At 36.5% G+C, this 25,229-nt stretch overlaps 3 protein-coding genes across 9 annotated transcripts; 2 read left to right on the top strand and 1 right to left on the bottom strand.

The window, feature by feature from the left end:
- Positions 1-858: 858 nt before the first annotated feature.
- LOC121741597 lies at positions 859-10,042 on the bottom strand. 3 transcript variants are annotated; one of them, XM_042134437.1, is made up of 19 exons: positions 9,852-10,040; positions 6,810-7,843; positions 6,646-6,732; positions 6,372-6,573; positions 6,129-6,237; positions 5,374-5,496; positions 5,155-5,236; positions 4,657-4,716; positions 4,506-4,558; positions 3,878-4,044; positions 3,295-3,508; positions 2,948-3,005; positions 2,779-2,835; positions 2,439-2,684; positions 1,873-1,940; positions 1,726-1,782; positions 1,551-1,644; positions 1,331-1,471; positions 859-1,212 (listed from the first exon to the last, which is right to left on the bottom strand). In XM_042134437.1, exons 2-19 carry the CDS (start codon positions 7,791-7,793, stop codon positions 1,132-1,134), a joined length of 2,883 nt encoding a protein of 960 aa, XP_041990371.1. In that variant the 5' UTR covers positions 7,794-7,843; positions 9,852-10,040; the 3' UTR covers positions 859-1,131. The 3 variants fall into 3 exon arrangements, with proteins under 3 accessions (XP_041990371.1, XP_041990379.1, XP_041990388.1); XM_042134445.1 differs by having other exon boundaries at positions 6,810-7,840; XM_042134454.1 differs by lacking the exon at positions 859-1,212 and having other exon boundaries at positions 1,551-1,636; positions 9,852-10,042.
- Positions 10,043-13,064: 3,022 nt separating this feature from the next.
- Positions 13,065-13,902, top strand: LOC121803256 (uncharacterized protein At1g08160-like). The gene has a single exon (XM_042202943.1). The coding sequence runs from the start codon at positions 13,158-13,160 to the stop codon at positions 13,755-13,757; it is 600 nt and encodes a 199-aa protein (XP_042058877.1). The 5' UTR covers positions 13,065-13,157; the 3' UTR covers positions 13,758-13,902.
- A 1,267-nt stretch (positions 13,903-15,169) lies between these two features.
- LOC121741580 lies at positions 15,170-20,187 on the top strand. Of its 5 annotated transcripts, none has more exons than XR_006037905.1 (9): positions 15,170-15,310; positions 15,681-16,664; positions 17,047-17,165; positions 17,388-18,257; positions 18,339-18,636; positions 19,034-19,199; positions 19,343-19,448; positions 19,682-19,868; positions 19,965-20,187. XR_006037905.1 is itself a non-coding variant. In XM_042134429.1 (7 exons), the coding sequence occupies exons 1-7, from the start codon at positions 15,882-15,884 to the stop codon at positions 19,797-19,799; spliced, it is 2,460 nt and encodes an 819-aa protein (XP_041990363.1). In that variant the 5' UTR covers positions 15,217-15,881; the 3' UTR covers positions 19,800-20,187. The 5 variants fall into 5 exon arrangements, 1 of the variants encoding a protein (XP_041990363.1); XR_006037906.1 differs by having other exon boundaries at positions 15,217-15,315; XR_006037904.1 differs by having other exon boundaries at positions 15,217-16,664; positions 19,968-20,187.
- The last annotated feature ends 5,042 nt before the right edge of the window (positions 20,188-25,229 follow it).

Genomic DNA, 25,229 nt, shown 5'->3' with positions numbered 1-25,229 from the left:
TTCCCATTTATGTTCCTTTTACAAAATCACTCACCAATGTCTTTTCGGAAGGCTCGTAGTATATATTGTGGCTAGAAACCACTCAAGGTTTAAAAGCATATCTAAGAGAAAAGCAATAACTAGCATAGCAAACCAACTTAAGTATTGAAACAACGGTTCTAGGCTAAAGGGAACATACACCAAAATAAAACAATACTCGAAATTTTCAGAATGGATGATCAACTTTGACGATTTTTTTCATATATATCTCATGCCCCAAACGGGATGATATTTAATACTCCCTCGGTCCCTCCATTCCCCAAAAATAAAAACTCTTGAAATAACACGAGTTTTAACGCACGATTATTAAAGTAAGAGCGGGGTGGAAAGAAAAGTATGTTTAGAGAAAATGAATCTCACTTCATTAAAGGGAAAGAAATTTCCTAAATAGAAAGTTTTTATTTTTAGAGGATGGACTAAAAAGGAAACAGTTCCTTTTTAGTCCATCCTCTAAAAATAAAAACTGTTCCTTTTTTTTGGAAGAGCTCCCATGAAAATGCAAAACTCAAATATAAAATACAATCTTATTATAGTTAATCTTCATATAACTATAATGCAATCTTGAGAAATCCATCCACAACTCACAAATGTGTATTGCATTGAAGTGATTACAATGTTGCATGTTACGTGTCACGTGGCAGCACGAGGTTGACAGTATATTGTAACTCTAATTAAGGAGGCGCACTAGTGCTCCGCTAGAAATATATTTATAAAGTCTCAAAAGTCTATATTGATATTGATGCTGTAAAAAAGAATATTCTTATAAAATGCTGTTTGATAAACTTTCATAAAAGTGTTGGGAGCCTGCTAAAAAAGGAATTAAGGCAGAATGGTTATAATTAGAAGAAAAAATAAGACTTGTAGTAGAACAAAAATAGATGGAAATTACACAGGAGATGATTCTACTCCAACCACATAATCCTGTAAATAAACAATTGAGCTACAGCCTACCTAGGTGTAAGTATACCTCTATGTACTTTGGCATTTTCACATTCTATAAGATGAACAAAACCATCCAAATAATTTTAATGGCCTACGCTGGGGAAAACCCATCTCTTCAAAATTCTTGCTACATACACTCCAGTTGATACTTCAAGACTTTGACATCGACTTGTGCAGAATCGAAGTTCCCTCGAAGATCATCAACTGGTAACTCTTCTTGTATTCATCTAACTGTGAGGCAAGAGAGAAGAGACGCCCGATGTAGAAAGTAAGCCTTTCTTCAATGTTGTTGGGCTTGAACATATGCAATGATGTGTAGTAGTATAATTAAGATAAGTAATTAACTAACCTTTTCCTGGTCAAGTTTTTCAAACCCAAATCTGGTTTTCCACAGTGATTCTGCTTCATCTGCTGCAGGAAGCACCAGATCCTTGATGTTGAGTGACAACAAAAGATGCTCAATACAGGCAAAGAGCGCCTGAAAGTATCCCTGTAGATGGAAATTATAAATCATTTTACGATTGAGAAAGCAAAAGGATGATATTGTTCGATTCCATTAAATGACCCACCTTTCCTTGACAATCACTCCTTGTTGCAACTAAAGGAAGCTCTGCAACTTCCTCCCCAAAAACCCGCACTATGGCGGCTGATACTACTGCAGAGCTGTAGAAATGATGGTTCATTTCAAAAGGAAACATATAATTAAGGAGATAAAAAGCATATGGAAAGTTATAATATTCTTACCCGACTGTCAATATAGCACAATACATGCCATAAAATTCTTGGTCTTTGAATTTCCTCCTGCAAATAATTAGCAATAATTGAAGCTATGTCCAATCAATAAAAAGTCGCATAAATAAGCCATGTGAGAAGTATGAGAGACTCATTTACCCATAAACCATTGTTGGAATAAGGTCAAGACGGCTGGTGCTGGCATCAGCTATAGGATCAAATCGGTCCTGAAGAAATTTTGGTCACAGTGATCAACAACACTCAGGTAATTTACAAGGCTCAGAACAATGCCACCAAAAGAAAGCAACATTACAAATTTACAACATATGTAGCAATTTTTTATAAGCGCATGTGATAAAATTGCAGTTAGGCCTGTCCCCCAGCATTTATAGACACCCAAGGATATTGTTAATACGAGCATCTATCATCATGTGGACGGTGGCATGGCAAATAAATAGAAAAAAATATTGAATGCATGCATTTCTAACTTAGGAAAAACCAACAATTTCCAGGATCGTCAAATTGTAACGTCAATAAAGGGAGTAGCAATTATATGCAGGGAAGAAAAATCTACCACATGCTGTCAACAATTCTAAGAAATCAAGTCATAAAATTAGTAAAGATGGAGGTCATATTAACAGGGAATGACATATAGAATCGTGAGGTACATAAATACTGTAAACAATACAAAGATCGAAGCAATAGCAAATGACTTAGGTACTCACATGAAATATAGTGACAGCACCAGAAAGCCAAACCCTGGTGTCCTCTGAAGATACTTTTCCTCTGAGTAGCCTCCATCTCACATCTAGCTTAGGATTCTCCTCTGAATCTTGTCCATCGCCTTTCTTCTCCAGGACATTAAGGACAGCTTCTGGAAGCATTTGGTCACCATCACCAATCATCTTGTGAAGTATAGAATGGATACTGCTGCACTCTTTGCTGCAGAACCATTCAGTTTCTGGAAGTGCCTGCAGTTTTGATTGCAACCCTTAGTCCTAATTAAGCCACATGGTGTGTTAGGATTTTTGGAAACTCCGAAAGAAAGGTAATCATTGTGCAAACCTTCAAATCCTCAATCTCTAGCTCCCTTAGACATTTGACATGATATTCTCTCTCACACTACAAAAACCATAAACATAGTTCAACATGCTCCCATTATCAAAACAGCAACCATTTTGACATGACTTCCAATTCCAAACCTTTCTCAATATATAAGAGCAAAGGTTAATACCTGATCACAGATCATAACTGTGTGGTCATTAAAACCTGACTTGCTGAACTCATCTACTCTGCAATAACCACATATATGAAAAACAGAAAAATGAGAGAAGATAACCAAAATAGAGGTCTTTGGATATAATGGATTCCATAATAGTCGTTATGAATCATGGGATCACTAGATTAATATTCTACACATAAACATGTTTTCCAGCTTTTTAAAAGCATTTCACTTTTTTGGGATTCCAGGCATATTTATCTCATTAAGAAAACACTCAAAGGTTTGATGTGGATGCCAAATATAAACAGTACAGGAAAAGAAAAGTGAAAGCAGAAATATAAATGCCAAAGATAAACAACCTGCAAATAACACATCCACCCCCAATATATTTTTCAATATTTGCAACAATACGAATGCACCTCCTGGTGATGTCCTCTAGTGGATCTACACCAGGGACTCTACCAGCTGCGATTGCATTAGCATCATTCTCTGCAAACTTTTCCTTTTCAAACATATTCTGGCAGTAGTTGCAGTACCATATTCCCTGAGGAATATTCAAGAGATCAACACATTCTGCAGCAAACCAAGAGACCAAAATAGATATGTAAGAAGCAGAAGGAAGGAATTGAACAATGAAGGATTGCGGGTTTAGTAGCAGGTAGCAAGTTATGAACATAATCATTTAGGCATTAACTTCAGCAGAAAAACCAATCATCTAAAAATCAGGTGGAAATGAGATAGAGAAGAAAAGATGAACAAATACAAAGACTCTCGTGATTAGCGTATTTTAGTTTTTAATGTAGTAGGATAAATCAACATATCATAATAGACTGAACTTCAAAGAACTGCAGTTTCAATATATTATACAATCACTGTCATCACGTGAAACTAACCAGAGCAGAATATACTATACAGTTGTCTAAATTGTTGAAATATCCTCACCAATGTGGAAAGCTCGTGGGCAATTTTCACAGCATAACAGATCTCCTCCATCCTCACAAATAGAACAAAGATCATCATTTTCTTCAGTAGATGATTTACGACTTCTGGAAAGTTCAAGGGATAGCTGATGCAGAGAAACTCCATTGGAAGTGTATATACTCATGTACCTGCAAGCCAAGCAACCTTAAGTTAACAAAAATTACCAGAAATTAAGTTTTTAAAATTGTTTACTTGTCCCCCAGGCACCCGACTCGTCCTTTTGTTGTTTCAGATATGACTACTAGGCTTCAAAAAATGTGATATACTCCTGCCGTCCAAAGTTAATCGATTTGTATTCATTTTGCCAAAATTCAACACTTTTAATCTTACTTATTCTCTCTTTCACTTATCTACTTTATTGTCTCTCCTACTTTTTTTTTCTCCACTTAACTCACTAAATATTACTTTCTTAAATCATGTGCCAAAAAGAAACACCGCAATCAACTTGAAATGGAGGGAGTTATTAAATGGCTCATACAACAGCTTCAGTCTACAGATCAGGAAGTGTTGACTGCTACGGATGACCAAGTGCAATTAGTAATAATGTTTCCCCATAAAATTATGAAACAAGAGGAAAAGTAATACTCACGGCTTCCGACGTGAAGCAAAACCAGCATGAGCCTCGAACTGGGAGGGGCTCACCTTTTCATAAAGAGCAAGGCAGCATCATTAAAGGTGAGTGACTAGAGGTAACAGGAACTGAGTTTCAACTCTCAAATAAAAGAGAAAGAGAAACATACCACTTTCTTGCAACAGAAGCAGAAGATTGAACCATCTTTCTTGTAACCCTCGAGCTTTATCTGCTCAGGAGGAGTAATTGACGAGAATGTAAAAAATCATTTCAAAAGAAAATCATTAGATCATTTCCAGAAAGCTAGAACTGCCTTACTGTCCATGAACATTCTGGAAACAATATAGTCCCTCCGTCCCATAAAAATATGTGCACTTTCCATTTTCGTCCGTCTCATAAAAATATGGGCATTTCCATTTATGGGAAGTTATTCCAATTTATTACCCCTATACATCAAGTTATCTACAACTTACCACCATTAAAACACTAATAATAATGTGGGTTCCACTCTCCACTAACACTACTTTAACTACGGTCCCTTCCTCTTTCTTACTTTACCAATTTTGTCTTAATTCCAGTGCCATATCATATGACCATATTTTTATGGGACAGAGGGAGTATAAAGAATAGGGGTCTACAAAGAGTGTTAATGGTGGTACCCATTCACCTTTCCATGCATAACATACGACAAAGCAGTGCCATCAGGGAGCAGATCTTCTGCTAAAACAGACTTATGCATCCTCAGATCCCTGCAGAGAGGAAACACTAGAATTAACATTGTAATAGAGATAGCTATATACCAAACACATGCATAATTTGAAGATGGCCAGCAGTTGTGAATCCAAAGAATATGCATAGTAGTACTACAGAATCGAATGGAACTTACTTCCGTGTCAGCTTCCCCTGACTCTTAGCTTGAGGTTGGCTATGTGGAGAAGCTTGAACACTATCTAGAACTTCAGGCAGACAAATAGAAGAGGCAGTAGCTAGTGAACCAGCCAAAGGAGACCTAAAATTATCATCAGAAAAGACCATATCAATAAACACTGACAAGAAGATAAAATAACTAGCTAATAGGGTATGTTGATTGTGAAGATATACCACCGTCATGAGCTAAAAGGAGAAGTAATTAACACTCAAGCCTATCTGCCTACAATGACACATTTTGCGCAGACCAATTCTATGCTCATCTTGGAAGCCTAAACTTACATGTCTTTTTATCACACCATCAACTATTCAGATTATAGTTAAGCATAATTACATTATTTGCCACAAGACAAGATAAGTGTTTGGGTATGTTAACATCATATACAGCACCGATCTGAGCAAAACACTATCAATGTTTTATATCTAAGAAAATATTATCTTCACGATAGAGATAAACCAAATTTCTGCAGTGTTTTTTTCCCTATATCACCTGCTATTTTGTTTCACGTCCTTGCATTCTGCGTTCAATATCCAGGTTCTATGGAAAAAGTAGATAATGTATCCTAACAATCTAAATTATTCTCTAAATTTACATGATGCCCTTGCGTTCTCATAACATGTTAAGGATACCATGCTAACATTCATTCTACAAAAAGAATGCCAAACAAAATGTTGTTCCAGTTTAGTTCTCAACCTAGCTACATATGGAACTACCTGAGGGTGACATCACTGATCTGAGCTTGACTGGGGACAGACTCCTTTGGTAGCACACAGGAGTCACAAAGAAGCATTGCTCGGCCAGCACCAATTTCAGGAATCAACCCTGAAAGCATAAAAAGCTGGTGAAGGAAAAAGAAAAGAGGGAGAGAAAAATCAAAAAATAAACCATTTTAAATATCCCTTTTAAGCACATAAGCAACTTATGACATATCAAAAAATAATGAACACAGACATCACCTCTGCAATTGAGACAGAAGGCGGTTGTATAAATTGACCGGCCAATTGCATTATGGATGACACCTTCCAGCGGATCTGAAGGATTGGCCTTGCATGCTTTAAGCACATCACTAAGACTTTTTCCATTCTCCAAATATATATACTCTGGTGGACGCTTATTGCTACTATGTGCATGGAATTCAAATTGATTAGGAGTAACAACCTACACCAACAACTAGTAGTTAGTGAAAAGAATCATTCAGATCAACACAAGTCAATGATCAACAAAATTTACCTTTTTCCCCTCACATTCATCACATGAACATAATATCCCACTCCCCTTAATAACTCCCTGAAGTTCAGATTCAGGCCTCCTCCTCCCCTGGAAATTTCAAAGAAAAGATGTCATCAACCGTATAAAAAGTTACATGGAAAAATCTAATTGTCAAATATGACTACCTTTGATCCATTTATATAGCGGACATGAAGACCCTCGAGCAATCCTGTCTCAAGAAGGTCCTTTAATTTAATCGGAGCCCTTTTAAACCCAATCTTTTTTGACATTTTCATTTCAAGCTTTGACGGACTTGTAGTCATACTCTCCACAGATCCTGCCCCCAATCCTAACTCTATCACCCCATCCTGCATCTTCAAAGCTGAGCGTGTAAATCTCCTTGGTGGCTTTGCCAAAGACAAGCTTGTACGCTCTGCAGTACTCTCACATCCCAAATCAGAGACACTGCTTAGTTGTCTATCATTTTCATGAATAGAAACTCTATCACAACCTCCAACCTGATCCACAGGTGAATCTGTGCACAAAGGCTGGCTAATGCATTTCCTTGAATCAGCGCCCACTTTCTCATCTGCTTCATTGCCCACTATAGCAACTAAGCCAACCACTAAATTTCTTGCGTCCACTTTCTGTCTTGCTTCATCGCTCACCACAGCAACTGAGTCAGCCTCTAAATTTCTTGCACCCACTTTCTGTTCTGCCTCATCGCTCACTAAAGCAACTGAGTCGGCCTCTAAATTTCTTGGGCCGACTTTCTCGTCTGCTCCATTGACCACTACAGCAACTGACTCAACATCTAAATTTATTGCACCTACTTTTTCTTCTGCTTCATCGCCAATTACATTGACTAAGTCAGCATCTAAATTTCTTGAACAGTTGCCCATATCAGATTCAATGTCAACTACAACTTGACTATCCAAAACATTAGTTGGCTCCAACTTGACTACATCATCTGTTTCTGGTTTCTCTTCTTCAATCTTTTTCGATTTCTTAGAAGCATACACCTTCATTTTCTTATTAATCTTATTACCACTTACCACATAGTTTCTGCTGGACCTACCGCCTCTCTGGGACCTGGTTACTCTCCTGCCTGCTGGAAGCTCCCCCATTTCAGACTGAGCCTTCATCAGGAAGGCAAACTCCCTCTTCATCCCAGCACGAATAGATGATACCACTATGTCGCTGGTATATCCATATTCTTCTACATTGAAATGCAAAAGTAACAGAAAGTATAGTCAATTGAGGGTACTTCCTACCAACAAGCTAAGACTGGCAGAATCATAAATCATAAATATAAATAATGTGAGAACAGCACAAGACTTTCTTGATTCTGAACTAGCATGTTCACCTAGTAAACTTCATAGTATTTCATAATAGAAGAAAATTTATGTGCTCATAGTTGTGTATGTTGACATTGTGTAATGACTAATGAACCACAAAAATCAACAAATACAGACACAAGAACTAAAAGGTTGCAATAAATAATCACTTTTACTTGTTGGTACATCTCACTCTTCCATCACAGGATTGGCTGAGAGTGTCCTCAAAAAAACTTGCTTTTACTAAGAGTTCCGGGTAAGGAAAAATAAAAATGTGGGGCCTCAAACTGAATCTATTCTAGGCATAGACTATACTCCAGAAAGATTCAAGATGATAACTTCCTTGCCTGTGCTGTCTTAACATAAATTACATGAACAAGTTGCACAAAAGAAATTTCATGCTACCTTACAACATGGTATTAGTACATAAGTGAAACAATTTCTAATTTTCCAATGATAATTACTCCTTTCTATCAAATATGTAATAAGGTAAAAAGACCAGCCTAGTACTTCAACTGTAACTGTAGCACAGTGGCTATAGACTTTAGAGCATGCTACGGCTCTACCATAATCATTCAGGTCCATCAAAGGTTCTCATTGTGTTAGGTTTCATTTTCAGAACTCATTCTTCAGCACAAGCCGCAGAATGAAGATGAATACCATATATGTGGTACGATACAAGGATATATTGTTCTCATTTCACCAAGATATTGATTAATATTAAGAACTCCTATTAACCTCCGTAATAAAATAATAAGGACATCAGAATCCTAATCAAGCTACCCAGCATATTTTCAACATCGATATATTGCTAAGATCAACATAACCTTCCCAGAGTTACTGAAAAGTGAAAATTTAAAAATGCATGAAGATCTACTCAAAAGAAGACAATCAGAACACAGGTAATAAATAGAACAAAACCCAAATATTAAACACACAGATACAAATAACAATACTAGAATCTCTAAAAATGCAAAATTGAGGTGATGAGTATGCATGAAATATTGAAATTTAGAGAAAGGTGTCAGAAATTCAAAACCTAGTTCTTTGCTATAACAGATTTCAGTGATATCCTCTGGTTTGCAGTCAACATTCCCAGATACCTACCAGTTAGTACATGCTGAATAGTTGGACCTTGAGGCCAAGGGGCTCTGTTTCACTTGTTAGCAGTAACACCATCTAAATAATTATCTTAGCAGATATTCGGGAATATAAATTGTTAAGCGGAAGGCACAAAGCAGAACTTGCAGATAATGATTGAATTGAACAGAAATTTCCACAATTTGCAGCATTGAGTAGGGTTCTCAAATTGACCTAGTGGGGCAGGCCAGCCTGCTGACCGCCATAACGAACTATCTGACTGGGGCAAGCTAGCTTGCCATTTTAACAGGTAACTACAGCCTCAACCTAACCTAGCTTAACGCAGCTTGGGTGTAGGTTAAGAGGGCAGCCTAAAAAAATCCCATTTACTTATTTTGTTGTGCTCTAATCCTGGACGAGTACTCAGAGAGTTTAGGTTAGAGGTTCTTAGGCTTACAGAACGATAGCCACATTGAGAATAGTAGACTATCAACATAAGATACTTCATACTACATGCTTACAGCAACAATTGATAAACAAGTACCTGCAGAGCAAATTCTATAACAGATTACTATAGACACCCTTATGAATTGAAACCAGTGTAGTAGGAAGCATCTCGAATTTTTCGGACGTGTCTTAGAACTCTTTCTAGCAATGAACGTAACTGATTGCAATTCAAACAAGTTTGGAATCAATTAGAATTTTTTCTGTTGATTTATTTGATTTGGGGCTCTATCCTTGGAAGTTAACTCTTACAAAATGGAGTATACTAATTTGTATTCAGATCGAGATTGAAACAGATAGACCTACCTGAAAATTGATAAATTACTTCAAATAATTAGTGGGGGAGGAACGATGAGATCTGGGTAGGACTGTCGCAGTGAAGAAAGGAAAAGGTCCGGAGACAGTGGCGGCGACGCGGTGGGGATGTGAGCGGCCAAAGGGGGAAGGGTTTCTGCCTTTCTGCAGCGATTTGCATTCTTATTACTCAATTCCCATTTAATTTTATTATTGGAGTAGTGTTAGTTTTGGAAATTTGGATGTAAAAAATCTAAGAAATTATAAATAAGATAATAAAGATTAAAGCATACTGTAAAATCTAACAACGGCGTCTAACTTCTCATTTTCGATCAAAATTTTGATTCGACACTGATGGGTTACACTTACACACACTTACATGGGTAGGTATTATAGTTGTGTTCTAAATTTGCTTTTTTTCTTCTTATTCAGATACTCCATTTTAGGAATCTACTAATAAAGTTACCATATTGGAAGTGCAAAATTTAGCCTATCATAATGAATTATTTATTCTAATATATACGACCCTTTTATTAGCTTAATGAATTAAGTACTACTTATTAATTATATTATGGTAGTAGCTAGATTGAGACGGACTTTCCTTATAATCATACGTTAATCCACAAGAAGTTTAAGAAAAAATTACAATTATCATGATTACTCAATCCTAGTATTTTAAACACATGGATACTATTGATGATAAATATAATGAATGGGTGTTTACTTCAAGGGATGGAATGGATTAAACTAATCAACTAATTTTGAGTTCATTTGACTATTTTCTATTTAAATACGTTTATATCATGTCCATATACTTTATGAAAAATATAGTTAAATAGTCGATATTGATATTTCATAGCACTGATATAACATCTGTTGGAAATTAATAATGTTTTTACATTGTAATTGGCATATCGGTTTACATCGCAAAAGTAGCAAGTACTACGAATTATATATGTTTTTTTCATTATATTCAATTTCGCTCATTAGATATAGCGATCTAAATCATCTCCAATAATACATTAAAACTCAAAATAGAATAAGTAATTAGTTTCAATAGTATTCTAAAATCAATAGTGTTTTTGGTTTTTGATTAAAATATATTTATATTTAGGTTTACACTAAGACAAACTCAAATCACTTTTTCAAATTTTGCGAGTAAAAAAGTAATATAAAAAATAATCTTTTAATTTTGAGTTAAGTTTGATATTAGCGTAAATAGTTAGAGTAAAAATCATTATTTACTGATTTATATTAAAATAGATTTAAATTTAATGTATATAGTTGAAGATGTTATAATATATGCAATGCGGCAAAATGAGATAATGTTTTGAATCATGTAATTTTTACAGTAAGGGTATAATTGTAAAAGAACTTGCAGTGTTTACAAGCCACTAACAGATTTTCTTACAAGGTAAGTATATTTTCCCTGAGTTTCGATTAGGGCTGGGAAAATATACTGAAATACAGCACTTCCCGTATTGAAAAAATATCAAAAATACCGAATTTTCGATATACCGTACTTTTCGGTATGGTATCATACCGTACCTACAGTTTTAGGTACGGTAAGGTATGCATTTTGTATATATTGCGGTATACCGCGTTATACCGCATCATACCGCAATTGCGGTATATACCGCAAATTTACGGTATATACCGCGAATAACACGGTATACCGCAAATACGGTATATACCGGAAATCACGGTATACCGCGATATACCGCATATTGCGGTATACCGAAATCACGGTACGGTATACCGACAAAAGCGGTACGGTAACGATATCTAAATTTTGGTATACCGACTTTTCGGTATACCGCAATTGCGGTATACCGACAAAAGCGGTACGGTAAAGGTAGGGTTTTTGGTCATACCGCACGGTACGGTACGGTACGGTATGGCCATTTCGGCGCGGTATACCGTACCGTTCCAACCCTAATTTCAATATCCATTTCCTTTATCATATTTTTGTTCCATAATTTTTGTATATGCATGATATTATTTCCTTAATTAATATTACTATAACATTATCTTATTTTGTTCGTGATAAGAATCTTTAATACTACTATACATTACACATAAGTTAGTTTTGCATTAATTTATTTTTTATAATTGCGAAAGCTTTATGCATGCATGATATTTTCAGCTATTAGTAAATCCTATTTTTCGTCATGAATTATATAGTCACATAGTAAATTAAATATCGAGTTTGCCTAATTTTTAGTAGCTACTACTTCCGACCCGCATTAACTGTCACATTTACTTTTCTGCACTAGTTTTGTAAAAATAATAAAAAATAGTTAACATGGAGAAATAGTAAAGTAAGAGAGAGAATAATGTAAAAAAGACTCTTTTCTACCTTATTCTCTCTTTTTATTTTACTATTTCTTGACTTTAACTATTTATTATCATTTTACAAAACGAGTGTAGGAAAGTAAATGTGACAGTTAATGCGGGATGAATGTAATATAACATTATTTTATTTGTTAATAACTACTATCAATGTTACTACTATCTTTTTTGCTCACAATAATATTTGGATCATAACAATCCGTAATATATGTGCATCACACATATGATCGTTGTGCATTCGGTTTTTCTCCTTCATTTGCGAAAGCTACAAACATGAATGACATTTTTGTATTTTTAAATCCTATTTTGTCGCCACTAAGTAGTAAACTTATATCATTTCTTTAATTAATATCATTTTATTTTATTTTATTCAGAATCATTTAATTTGCATCACAACAATCTATAGTTTACACTACATTAGACATAATTTTGTTATGCATTAATTTACATTTATATTCATTGAATTAATCGTAAGCTTATTTTCGTTATATGCTTACTTTTTAACATAAGTTTTTTGCATTAGATTCCGGGCCATAAGCGTAATAAGTTAGTAAAACATACTGCTAACTATTCAAATAATGATACAAACTTGAATTGAATGAGAAAACCAAACAAACAGAAAAAACAATCCATGAACATTTAAGAGGAGAGCTATAAAGATGGTTTAAGAATACCTTGATCATGAAGCAATTCCAACCTCTTTAAAGTTCAAACTCTACAAGATAACAATATTCATCATCATCTATCACCTTTAATTTTATTACACCCCCAATTTCTTACTCGTAGTATATTTCTTGAGTTTCATCCAAGAAACCCCATAAACAAAACAAGAAAGTGAAAGAAATATAAACAATGCATCACAACAACGAAGGAATATATTTCTGTTCAAATCTATATAAACAGCCCCCAAAACAACACAATCCCAATCAATCTCAACAAACCCTAATTAAATAAATCCGCTCAAGCATGCCCCAAACCGCAGTACCGCCGGGGCAGGCGGCGCCACGGCGCCCCGTGCTCCAATGCGTGGTGCTGGTGGTAATCGCCCTGATCGCCATGACGGGGCTGGCAGTCCTGATCATATGGGCGTCGGTGCAGCCGAAGAAGCTCCATTACTCGATCGAGCACGGGTCGGTGAAGGGGTTCAACCTGACCAACGACAAGCTCAACTCGGACATGGACTTCGTGCTCAGGGCCAACAACCCCAATCGCCACGTGTCGCTCTACTACGACCGGATCGAGGTGACGGTGTGGTACGAGGATCAGAAGCTGTCTGTGAACAACGTGCACCCGTTCTACCAGCCAAAGAGGAACGTAACGTTCGTGGACTTGGCGCTGGTGGCGAAGAACGCGACGGTGTACGGGGCCACGGCCCGGGATTTGAGGATGGAGCGGGCCGCGGGGGAGGTGAACTTGAACGTCAAGGTTCGGGCCAAGATTAGGCTCAAGGTTGGGGTGTTTAAGATACATCGGACGCTCAAGGTGGATTGTGAATCGGTGATGGTGCCCTTTGATTTCCACAGGGGTTTTCAGAGGGTGGTCTGTCGCACGGATATGGATAATTGAGATTAATTCATTTGTTGTGTTTTATTCTTTTTTTCTACTTTTTTTAAATATCAATTTGTAAGTGTTTTTTCAATTTGTGAGTGCCTGATATTGGATTTGACGAGCTTTGAGCGTTAAATGCATGATTTCAATTCAATGTTCTTAATATACTAGTACTACAAAACAAAATATAGTTATATAATAATAATAATAATAATAATAATAATAATAATACTATGATACAAAAGTATATTTATTTTAAATGAAATATAAAATATATAGTATTCTATCCGTCTACAAAATATAGTCTCATTTTGTTATTTTTGGATATCCATAAAAAATAGTCTCATTTTCAAAATAGAAAATTTCTCCTTCATACTTTATCTATTTTTTTCATCTCTCTCATACTTTGCCCATTTTTTGTCTCTATCTCTCGTACTCGATAGATTTCAGAAAAAAAAGGACTCAATTGCAGGCCTTTTGAAATTTGAGATTAAATTCACTGATCTTTCGGAATATGAGATCGTGGCATGCAAATTCCGAAAGTAGAATTGAGTGAAAATAGAATTAGAGTGAAAAATATCAAAATTGTGGTGAATATATTAGAGGATAACTTGGTCAATTTGTAAATACCGTGATAGAAATAATAAGAAAAAAGAAGACAAAGTAGATAAAAATTTAAAATTCTCTTGTCCTGAAAAATTTGAATGCTACACTCTCATATTTTGAAAGGTAGGCAAATTTAACTCAAGTTCTAAAAGATTTGCGAATTGAGTATCTCTCCTTACAAACCATATTAGATACGTACTTTACAACTGAAATTTCATTAGTATCAATGAATCAATGATATGCTACATGACAACTCCAATATTTTGGTAATTTATTTGATTTTGGTGATGTGGGAATCTAAATCTCAATTTAACACCAATTGCTGTCAATTCAAAGATATACTAAATGACAACAACAAAACACAAACAACCCAAGTGTCCCAACCCCAATATTTTGGTAATTTATTTAATTTTGGTGCTGTAGGAATTTAAATCGCAATTCAACACAAATTGCTGTCGATTCAATGATACACTAAATGACAACAACAAAGCACAAACAACCCAAGTGTCCCAACCCCAATATTTGGTAATTTATTTATTTCTGGGGTGATATAGGAATTTAAATCGCAATTTAACACCAATTTCTGTTGATACCAAAAATAAAAATAAATAAGGGTATATAAAAGACATGGTTTACCATAATACTCCTATGTTTACCGTTAAACCAATGTCCTCAAAAGGCTAATTACGTGATTTAGCACACGCGGCGGTCAAGCGGAAAATAGACGTTAGAGTCGCGGAAAATTTTTCGAAACGAAATGTTAATAAATTAATTAAATGGCGCCGCGGCCGTGTCCCATCACCCCCTAATTTTTCGCTGTTGCTATTTATTCTCATAAATTCCCTCTCTTTCTGCCTCACCAAAGTATATTATTTTGTGCAATTGATCATTCCTCTCCGCCATTCTGTTACATTTGTTGTCAAGAACTGGTTTTGTAGCTCAAAGGTGCTGGATTATAGTATCAGGTGATGTATGTTTCGATCTTTTTGTTATGTGAAGAACTTGTTTGTGTCTGCCGCTGTCGTACCTTTGTTCCGTGGAGTTTTAGTATTTGCCAACTTCTTGTTAAGGAATTTGGTTAAAATCAGTGTTAGTTTTTCCTCAACACCATATGTTTTGGGTTTGTTGAAGGATTTACCAATTGGTGTTGTTGGGTGTGGGGTTCTATTTGTTAGGAGAAGATGGATCTGCCAGTTACCAACTTTTTATTTTCGTTTATTTTAAATTCAATATGTTGATTTTTAATAATATTAGGGTGGATTCAATGTTACATTTTTAGTATGAGTTTGCTATTTTTATTTGAATGTGAATAATGATATATTCCTCTTTCCGCAGATCATTTGCAGGTAGTTTGATTGTTAGATTGTTGGTGGAATAGCTGAATTTTGGCTGTGATTATTAGAACTGGTTTTGTGCTAATATAGTAGCAGAGACTAGTTTATTGATAATTCTGTTCAGTTGTGTGGTCAATTTGAGGTATGAGACCACCTCTATCAAACCTGTGAGTTACATTTGACGGTGATAACAGGTTTAGAAATGGCCGTTTCTGGTTTACACAATGTCCCGGATTTTGCTCGGTCTGGTGAGTCACTTAAAACAGACGCTGGCTGGTGGGATGATGACCATTGTAGGCGTAGCACAACGGCATCCACTCTTTTTCAGATGTGGCGGGAGATTGAGGGCGAACATTCGTTGAATCAATCGTACAGGTCTAGGCAACAGAGAAACGGTTCCGATTCTGAGTGCAGAAGCACAGTCACATCTGTAGGAAACAGGAGCGAGAATGTTGATGCTATGTCTCAAGTTTCTTACGAGTCTGAAAACCAAGAATTTAGTGGTGGTTCAGAGACTGAACATGAGGATAATAATAGTGTAATATCAGAGCAATCTAGTGACTTTGGAGAGATTGAACGGGAAAGGGTGAGGCAAATTTTTCGAGAGTGGTTGAATAGTTCTCCTAAGCGTCATCCATCTTATGGATTTAATCGTAACAATCGTGCACGGAAATGTGTTGGAGATACTGAATCTGAAAGGGTAAGGATTCTTAGGGAACGAGCACTAAATACTTCCCAGCAGAGAAGTGGCTGTGCATCGTCTGGAGAGGGAGGTTGTGAAGTTGCATCTCAAACTGTGCAGGTGGGTGATAGATTGGTGATTAACCATACAGAGTTTTGTGCACGAAAGCCCCTTCGTAGGTTATGTGGGAGACAGACTCTTCTTGACCTTCTCGTAAAGGCTCAAAGTGAGAGAAATAGAGAACTTCTATGCCTGTCAGAGCAGAAACCCGTGTCTGATTTTGCTTACCATAATCGCATTCAGGTGATAATATTGATATAGTATGTTTAAGTTGTACATATTTTCCTACTTAGTGGATGCTTTGCCTGCTCAATGATCTAGCTATTTGGGGATACCTCAAATTTTTGTGTTGCAACGGGTTATTAATGCTGCAAAAAATAGTTGTTTGCCTACTCCCAGCTTCACTAGGGATTTTTTAATGTTTGGATGCCACATTTCAACTGAACCTCTCTTTAGAAACAATAATAATTAATTTACATTTTACATTGAGCAAGATAGATCATGTAGCCTGTAAGTATTCTAGATCGCTTTAGGTTGTTAATTTTTGAACATGCAAAGCTTTTCCATATCTGATTAGTAGTATAGAATCTAATGTGCTATTACTAATTTTTGAACCACTTTGCAGGCGCTTCTAAGAGGTAGGTTCCTAAGAAATGGAAGGTCTGCGGTGGATGCAAAACCATATTCAGTGTCTGCCACTGAACTGGGTTTTCTTAGACAAAGACAGATGGTATCAGACCTTAGGTAATTTTAATCAATCCATTTAAGATACTGAGATCTCAAATTGATAACTGCAGTTTTGTGGCTGGGAACTTATAAAACTTCTATATTGTCTAATATGTAAAAATCAGTTTTATAGTGTATGCTAAATTAAGTTGAACTCGATATCTTGATAGTAGCTTTAAGTGTATCTTTGCTTACTTCATTACCGATCTCATTCTTAAAGCATACTAATTATTTGTATAGGGAAGGGTTCCTCTCCAGGTTGGACAATGCAGGTTCTGCTTCAATGAACAGTGCTGGGTCCAATTCTTGTTATAATGATGGGGAAAAGGGTGAAGGAAAGTGTACTTGCACTGAAGGGACAGTTACTGGAAATCATATAGCTGCAGACTTGGAAGGTTCCACGGTAGGTGGGAACTGCAATACGCAAGATCTTGAAGTAATTGATGAAGCAGAGGAACCTGTTTTGGTTGATGAAAGAAGCCCAGAAGATGTGTCAGTTTGTGCTGAAAGTGCTAGTGGTATAGAGGAGTCAGTTTTGGTGACTGAAGCAAGACAGCATGGAGCATGTAGTCATGCTGAAGATGAAGATATGAATCTCACAATTAGCAATGAATCTTTACTAGAATCTGCAGACATAGATTGCAGTGGATCCTCTTATGAATCCACAAGTGGTGAAACTTATGTTCATGAAGTAGATGATAATACTAATGGTTTGGAAGGAAACACAAATGACGAATTCAATTCATATGATGCCTCACCTGAAGAATATCAAGGGTCGGTAACTGCATTTAATGAAAGTATGGCGCAAAATGTAAATACTATTGCATTTACTGAATGGGCCGATGGTAGCAGACAAGACAGTGACAGAAGTTGGCAAGCAAGAGCCTCTAGTCAATCATTTCCCGGACCATCTGGTAACAATGTTGAAGAGCAAGATCAGATGCAAGAATCTCATGACTGGCTGAGCCATGATTGCCAAGAGACTCTTGACAGTTGGCGAGACATGCCTTCTAGTGAGGCTGGAGAATCTGTTAGAGAAGAAGTTGCAACTGCGTATTTCCCAGATGGTGATAAAGATAACACTATGGAACTAAGAGAGCTTTTCAGACGGTACGCTATCTAATCACACTATTTTATCAAAATGATATCCCACAATCAATGAAGGTGTTTGGACTTGTTTTTTTGCTTCAGGAGATGTGTATCTAGCCTTCTTCATAGCAGTTTCCGTGAGAGTCTAAATCACGTGTTACAGTCTCACATGGAAAGGCGTGGTCATGTTTCTGTTGATTGGGAACCGGACAATGTAGCCTTTCCTCCTCACATTGAGCAAGACCCTGAACAGGTAGATAGTGAGCAATCTCTGGCTCCATCCGAGAGAAACTCATTTATGCAGTCTTCAACACTTTTTGAGGCATCACAACAACTGTGGAATGAGGATTTGCAAGTTACAGATTGTGCACGCCATCACTTAAATCAGCAGTTTGGAACAGTAAGCAAAGATCATTACTTAATTAGTTCCCATAATTGCATTATTCAGTTATTGCATTTTTTATTTGCTCATGCAAAAGTATTTCTTGAAGGCATTTTATATGTTTATGAAGAGATTTTCAAGACAACGGACTTTAGACCACGATGATAGAAATGAAATGTTATTGGTAGAAGATCACTTCATAATAAAAAAATTGAAATATTAAATTGTTAGGTTATTGATTCATCAACTTCTCTATTATTGTTAGGCAGATCAACTTTTTATTTGGTACTTTGTTGGATTTGATTCTGACTTGCCATAAAATATTCCTATCCGACAACCCCAATGTTCCTTCTGTTTGTCAAATCATATACTTTTATGCCTTCCACTGACCTCCCTTTCTGTACATGATTGTCAGGAGTGGGAGGTCATCAATATATTACGGATTGACATGACTAGGCTTCTGCAAAGGATGAACAATATGAAAGGTATGCTTGAAGCTTGCATGGATATGCAAATAGAGTTGCAGCGGTCATTGCATCAAGAGGTTTCTGCAGCTTTAAATCAGCCAATCTCTTCAGAAGGTTAGTTTGTAACCCCAGCTATGATGTACCCTTCACATCAAATGATCTCGTGTTTTTATCCCTTTCTCTTTTTTTCCTAGTTCCTGCAATGTAGCACTCCCATGTCTGGTTACTTAACCTTTAAACAATACTATGTGATGCAGATGCACCCAAGGATAACAGGGTTCATGATGAATCTCAACTGGATCACGTCAAGAGAGGAATTTGCTGCATATGTCAGCACAGTAAAATTGATTCCTTGCTCTACAGGTATGCAAGATGAACCTGCTTACACTCAGTTGTGTAGAAATATATTATAAAAATACAACCTGATTTGCATCTTATCCAATATTCTATATTCAACAGTTAACATAATTCCAAATAAATTCGTAACACGTCGTTCTTGTGATCACCGTTGATTGAAACCTACAACTCCTTGGAACAGAATTTTTTTAAAAAAACATTAGCTATCGTAATCTTGATGGTGTGAAATATTCGTACAGGTGTGGGCACATGTGCACCTGTACAAATTGTGCAGAAAATCTTGTCCAGTCTCACGGGAAGTGTCCGATGTGCTGTGCTCCAGCAGTAGAGGCTGTCCGTGCCTACTTCGTCCAGTAAAGAAAGGAATTTCTACATACATGTAAACTGAATAGGATTTGAATCCTTCCTGGTCTACAAACCTATAAGGTAACCTAAATCTCAAAATATACTAAACAAGCATTTAGGTAACACCTTACTCCTTACACACTAGAGTTGAACTATATCAATTGGTGTTTTCTTCAGCAGACGACTCCTTTGATTCGTCCCTGATTATTACAAGAGCTGAAGCATATCTACAGTAATTTCTTGGAAGTATTTCATGGCCAGTTTATCGATGAGGTGATTAAGGTGGCCGTTCAAGGCCCGGAATTGATGCCCCAAATGTACTTTCATGAAATATATGCATATGTATATTTTTGGTAAAATTATTATATGAAAGCAGTTTGGAAATGGTGATACTTGTTCAGTTGTTTGTTATTCTTAAATCATTATAGTCTTCATTTTGATTTCCATGGTGGCTTTTTAGCTCAAACATTAAAAATATACAAACTGAAAATCATGATTTTTAATCAAATTAAATGCAAATCAAATTACTGCTTCAGGTTCAAATCGCAATCTAACTTTCAAAGTGCTGCAAATTCTTATCCAATTTGCATCCTGCATTGCCCAGAGACTATTTAAACGTGTTTTATTCTCAATTACAGTACTACAATTTGATGGGCTTTAATGGATAATATTTTTACATGGGTCGATTTCTAAGATTTGGTAACCAAAGTGAATCTAGGTGAGTAACGACATATTTGATGGCGATGAACATTAGTAGTACTTGCTAGTAATATTTTAAAATCAAATACTTGAGCACTGAGTATAAGTTTGAATTAAAAGTTGGTGGTAGTTCAAATTGTAGCAAATAAGAGGTTAGTTATGAATTTACAATATCATAGAAGTGCACTTGATTACTTGATGAAGGAATTGATAATAATAGCAATTCGAATCATAGATAGTGACACAGAATATTTAGAGTACTCGGCTGGTGTGAAAGTCATGCATGTATTGGAGAATTTTTGTCCCATTAATTAAATTTTGTACTGTTATAGTTATAGATGAGATCCAAAATTGAAGAATTTAAGTGTGGCGTGGTCCATCATTCTGAGCCGGAGCACACACGGCGACGTGGCCATCATGCAAATTCCTACGCCACCAAATATTTTTTGGCTGCCAACCTTTTCCAAATATCTATATTCCATATATACATATCGTTTGCAAGTTATTACTAATAGCACAATATTAAATAGAGTCCTAGAAATTTCATCTAACTATTTCATGATTTTAAATTTTAAACTCATTTAAAATCATGAATACCTCATCAAAACTTATTGTGTTTGTGTCACCGATTGATATTATCACATCGTATCCTTTAAACACGATGAAATTGTTTATTATAGTAGTACTTTATATATCGTAGTACATTTACTAATTTATTTATTACCAATATATGATTTTTAGATAATTGTTTATTTTATGTAGTTCATGTCAGAGACGGGAAATATTCGTGATCGGGTCGCTATCATACTTAATTACTACTCCATGTTACTTCAAATACTTACAAATGCTTATTATGTCATGTTGTATTTCAATACAAGGAGTGAAGGATTGAGCAATCCAGCTGGTGGTAATGATAGAATTTCATAATTGTGACTGTTTTAGATTCTGCTGAGAGCACAGATCATAGGAACGATCTCATCCAATCACTTCCATAAATTGCTAAAGTACATCATTAGATATTCCATTTTTTTTCGTCCAATAAATATCACATTTCACTTTTACTATTTCTAATAAATAAAAGTCACATTTAACTGACTTATTTTACTCAAATTTTATTATAAAACTAATACTCCATCCGTCCCAAAGAAGATGACCCTTTTCCTTGGACGGCACGGAATTTTATGCAGCATTATTTTCATTAGGTTTGTGTTCATGAGATTTGACTCAGACCTGGCTCGGATCAGTTGCCTCGGAGTGTGGGTGCATATACACCAGCCACAACCAAGTAGAGCTGCATGTTGAGTTAGTTATAACTAACAAGGAGCAGCTGGTATATAAAGTGTGTGATACAATTTTCACTTCAATTAAAAAGAGATCATCAAGATACAGAGGGAGACTAGAAGAGAGAAAGGAAGAGTGAAACACTAGAGTTCAAGTCTTGTGATTAGATTGAGAGCGTGCGTGTTGTTCTTCATTCCATTCATGTTTCCCATTGTAATTTTTTTCATCTTGTAGTTGTGAATAAAAGATCCTCATATAGTTTCCCGTGGACGCAGGTTTGACAAAACCGAACCACGTAAAATCCCCTTGTGTGTTGTTCTCTTCTCGTTCTTTGTTCGTTCTTTCAATCGCCAACTTCAACAATTGGCGCCGTCCCGTGGGAAATGAGGTAAGCGATGGCGAGTTACGATACCGAGAAGTTTAATGGAAGGAATGATTTCGGCCTATGAAAAATCAAGATGCATGCATTGCTCACTCATCAAGGTTTGGATGAAGCGCTGAAGCCGGTAGAAACTGAAGAGAAGCCGAGCAGGAAGAAGCTCGAAATCTTGAAGAAGGCTAAAAGTGCGATCATCTTGAATCTCGATGACAAAGTTCTCAGAGAAGTTGCGAGAGAAGACTCTGCTGCATCAATTTGGAAGAAATTGGGAGAGCTGTACATGACCAAGTCTTTGGCAAACAGGTTATATCTCAAACAACGCCTTTATTCATTTAGATTCAGTGATGATAAACCGATTGGGGATCAGTTGGATCATTTCAACAAGATAGTAGATGATCTTGAGAATGTAGATGCTAAGATGGAAGAAGAGGATAAGGTGATAGCGTTGTTGAATGCTCTTCCTAAATCGTTCGACCAATTAAAAGATGCTATGTAGTATGGAAGGGAGAAGGCTATCACTCTAGTAGAGGTGCAATCGGCCTTAAAATCAAAAGATCTGCAGAGAACGGGTAACAATCAATCTGATGTTTCTGCAGAAGTTCTGAATGTTAAGAAATATAAGGAGAAGTTCAAGCCAAAAGGAGGAGGTTCCAAGAATTCCCATGATAAAGAAAAGGGGGATATGAAGGAAACTCGCAGCTGTCATTACTGCAAGAAGCCTGGGCATATCAAGAAAAAATGCTTCTCATGGAAGAGGAAACAAGCATCAGAAAGAAATGATCAAGGGTCTACTGATGTGGTCCAGGAAGAGGCAATCCACCAGATTATGAATATTGTGGAGAATGCTATAGGTGAATCTTGGATATTAGACTCAGGCTGCAGTTTTCATGTGAGCTCTCATAAAGATTGGTTTGAAGATTTTGAGGTTTCAAGAGTTTTGTGCAACTGGGAAACAATCAAGTGTGTGCTATCAGAGGCATTGGAAATATCAGAATAAAGCTATCGGATGGTTCTATTGTTTTGCTCACTTCTGTCAGGTTCATCCCAGAAATTAAAGGAATTTAGTTTCCCTTGGAGTTCTTGAAACTAAGGGCTATGGTTTCAAATCAGAAGGTGGAAAGTTGTGCATCTACAAAGGATTTGAAACTGTAATGACTGCCATTAGAAGGTAGACTCTCTATTATCTTGAGGGTGTTATTGTAACCGGAAGTGCAAATGTTACTGAAAAGACAACAGATATTGTAACATGGCACATCAGATTAGGCCATTTGGGAAGCAAAGGAATGATAGAGCTAGGAAAGAAAGGAGTCTTCAGTAGAAGCTTGGATCTCAGCAAATGTGAGCAATGTATGATGGGGAAAAGTAAAAAGTTACATTTCCCAAAGGGCAAACACACCTCAGAATATGTCCTTGAGTATGCTCACAGTGACATTTGGGGGCCATCTCAACCAGTCACTATGAATGGGGGAAGGTATTTCATGACAATCATAGATGACTTCTCAAGAAAATTATGGGTTCAAGTATTGAAAGAAAAGTCAGATGCTATCAAATTCTTCAAAGAATGGCATCTAATGGTGGAGAGAGAAAATGGGACTGGTCTGAAATGTCTGAGAACGGATAATGGTTTGGAGTACTTGTCTTTTGAGTTCACTGAGTATTGCAAAAGCAAGGGAATTAAGAGGCACAGAACTGCACCAAGGAACCCCCAATAGAACGGTGTTGCAGAAAGAATGAATAGAACAATTGTTGAGAGAATGGGGTGTATGCTGCTGACTTCTGGTATTGATAAGAGGTTCTGGGGTGAAGCTATAACAGCAGCAGCTGTACTGATAAATAAGTCCCCCTCATCTACTGTAAATTTTGATATACCAGATGCAAGAAGGTATGGTCATTTGCCTGATTTCAGTAGACTCAAGTCCTTTGGTTGTAGGGCTTACGCACATATTAAGCAAGGGAAGTTGGAATTAAGAGCTCTCAGATGTATTTTCTTGGGGTATCAGAGTGGATCAAAAGCCTACAGACTCTGGTGCACTGAACCAAGAAGTGGAAAACTAATAGTAAGCAAAGATGTTACTTTTGATGAGGCATCAATGCCATACTTGACTGAAACAAAGAAGGATACTGTAGTTGAGGTGGAGTCTGCAGAAAAGGATAGCAGTGAACCTATAGATACAGATGCAGATGATAATGTGGTGCCTCCAACAAGTGTTCAGCCTAGATTACCTAGAGCTCCTGAAGTTCCGAATGCTGCAAGAGATAGGCCTGCCAGCTAAGTTTTCATATTATAGAATTGCCTATTTTGCACTAAGTGTAGCAGAATGCAAAGAGTTTGATTAGCCTGCTACATTTGAGGAAGCTATGAAGGAAAATGGATGGAAGTAAATGGCTTGAAGCCATGAAAGAAGAAATAGAGTCCCTCATAAAAAATGGAACCTGGATTCTCACTGACAGACCTAGCTCACAAAAGCCAGTGGGTTGTAAGTGGATTTTTAAGAAGAAAATAGAGGTTTCTGATAGAGATAAGGTCAGAAACAAGGCAAGGCTTGTTGCAAAGGGATATTTGCAACAAGAAGGAGTGGATTTTAAAGTTTTTTCTCCGATTGTAAAACATTCTTCCATCAGAATATTGTTGTCTGTTGTTGCTCTAAGAGATTGGGAATTGCATCAACTCGATGTCAAAACTGCATTTTTGGATAGAGATTTGGTTGAAACTATATACATGGAATAGCCAAAATGCTTCATTGTCCCTGGTCAAGAAGATAAAGTCTGCCTCTTGAAGAAAAGTCTGTATGGATTAAAGCAAAGTAGCAGGCAGTGGTATCTTAAGTTTGATGCACATTTGAACAGTATAGGCTTCATCAAGTCAGCATACGATAACTGTGTTTATGTGAAGCATGATGGGGAGAAAGCAGTGGCTTATCTTGTATTGTATATTGATGATATGCTCGTAGCTGCAGCTAGCATGGATGAAGTACACCCGGTGAAGTCAGAGTTGAAAAGAGAGTTTGAAATGAAAGATCTAGGGGATGCAAAGAGGATCTTAGGAATGGACATTCGGAGGAGCAGAGAAAGAGGTGAAATAT

The sequence above is a fragment of the Salvia splendens genome, chromosome 1 (assembly GCF_004379255.2).
Source record: "Salvia splendens isolate huo1 chromosome 1, SspV2, whole genome shotgun sequence".
NCBI lineage: Eukaryota > Viridiplantae > Streptophyta > Magnoliopsida > Lamiales > Lamiaceae > Salvia > Salvia splendens.
This window is presented reverse-complemented; position numbering and strand designations above follow the sequence as displayed.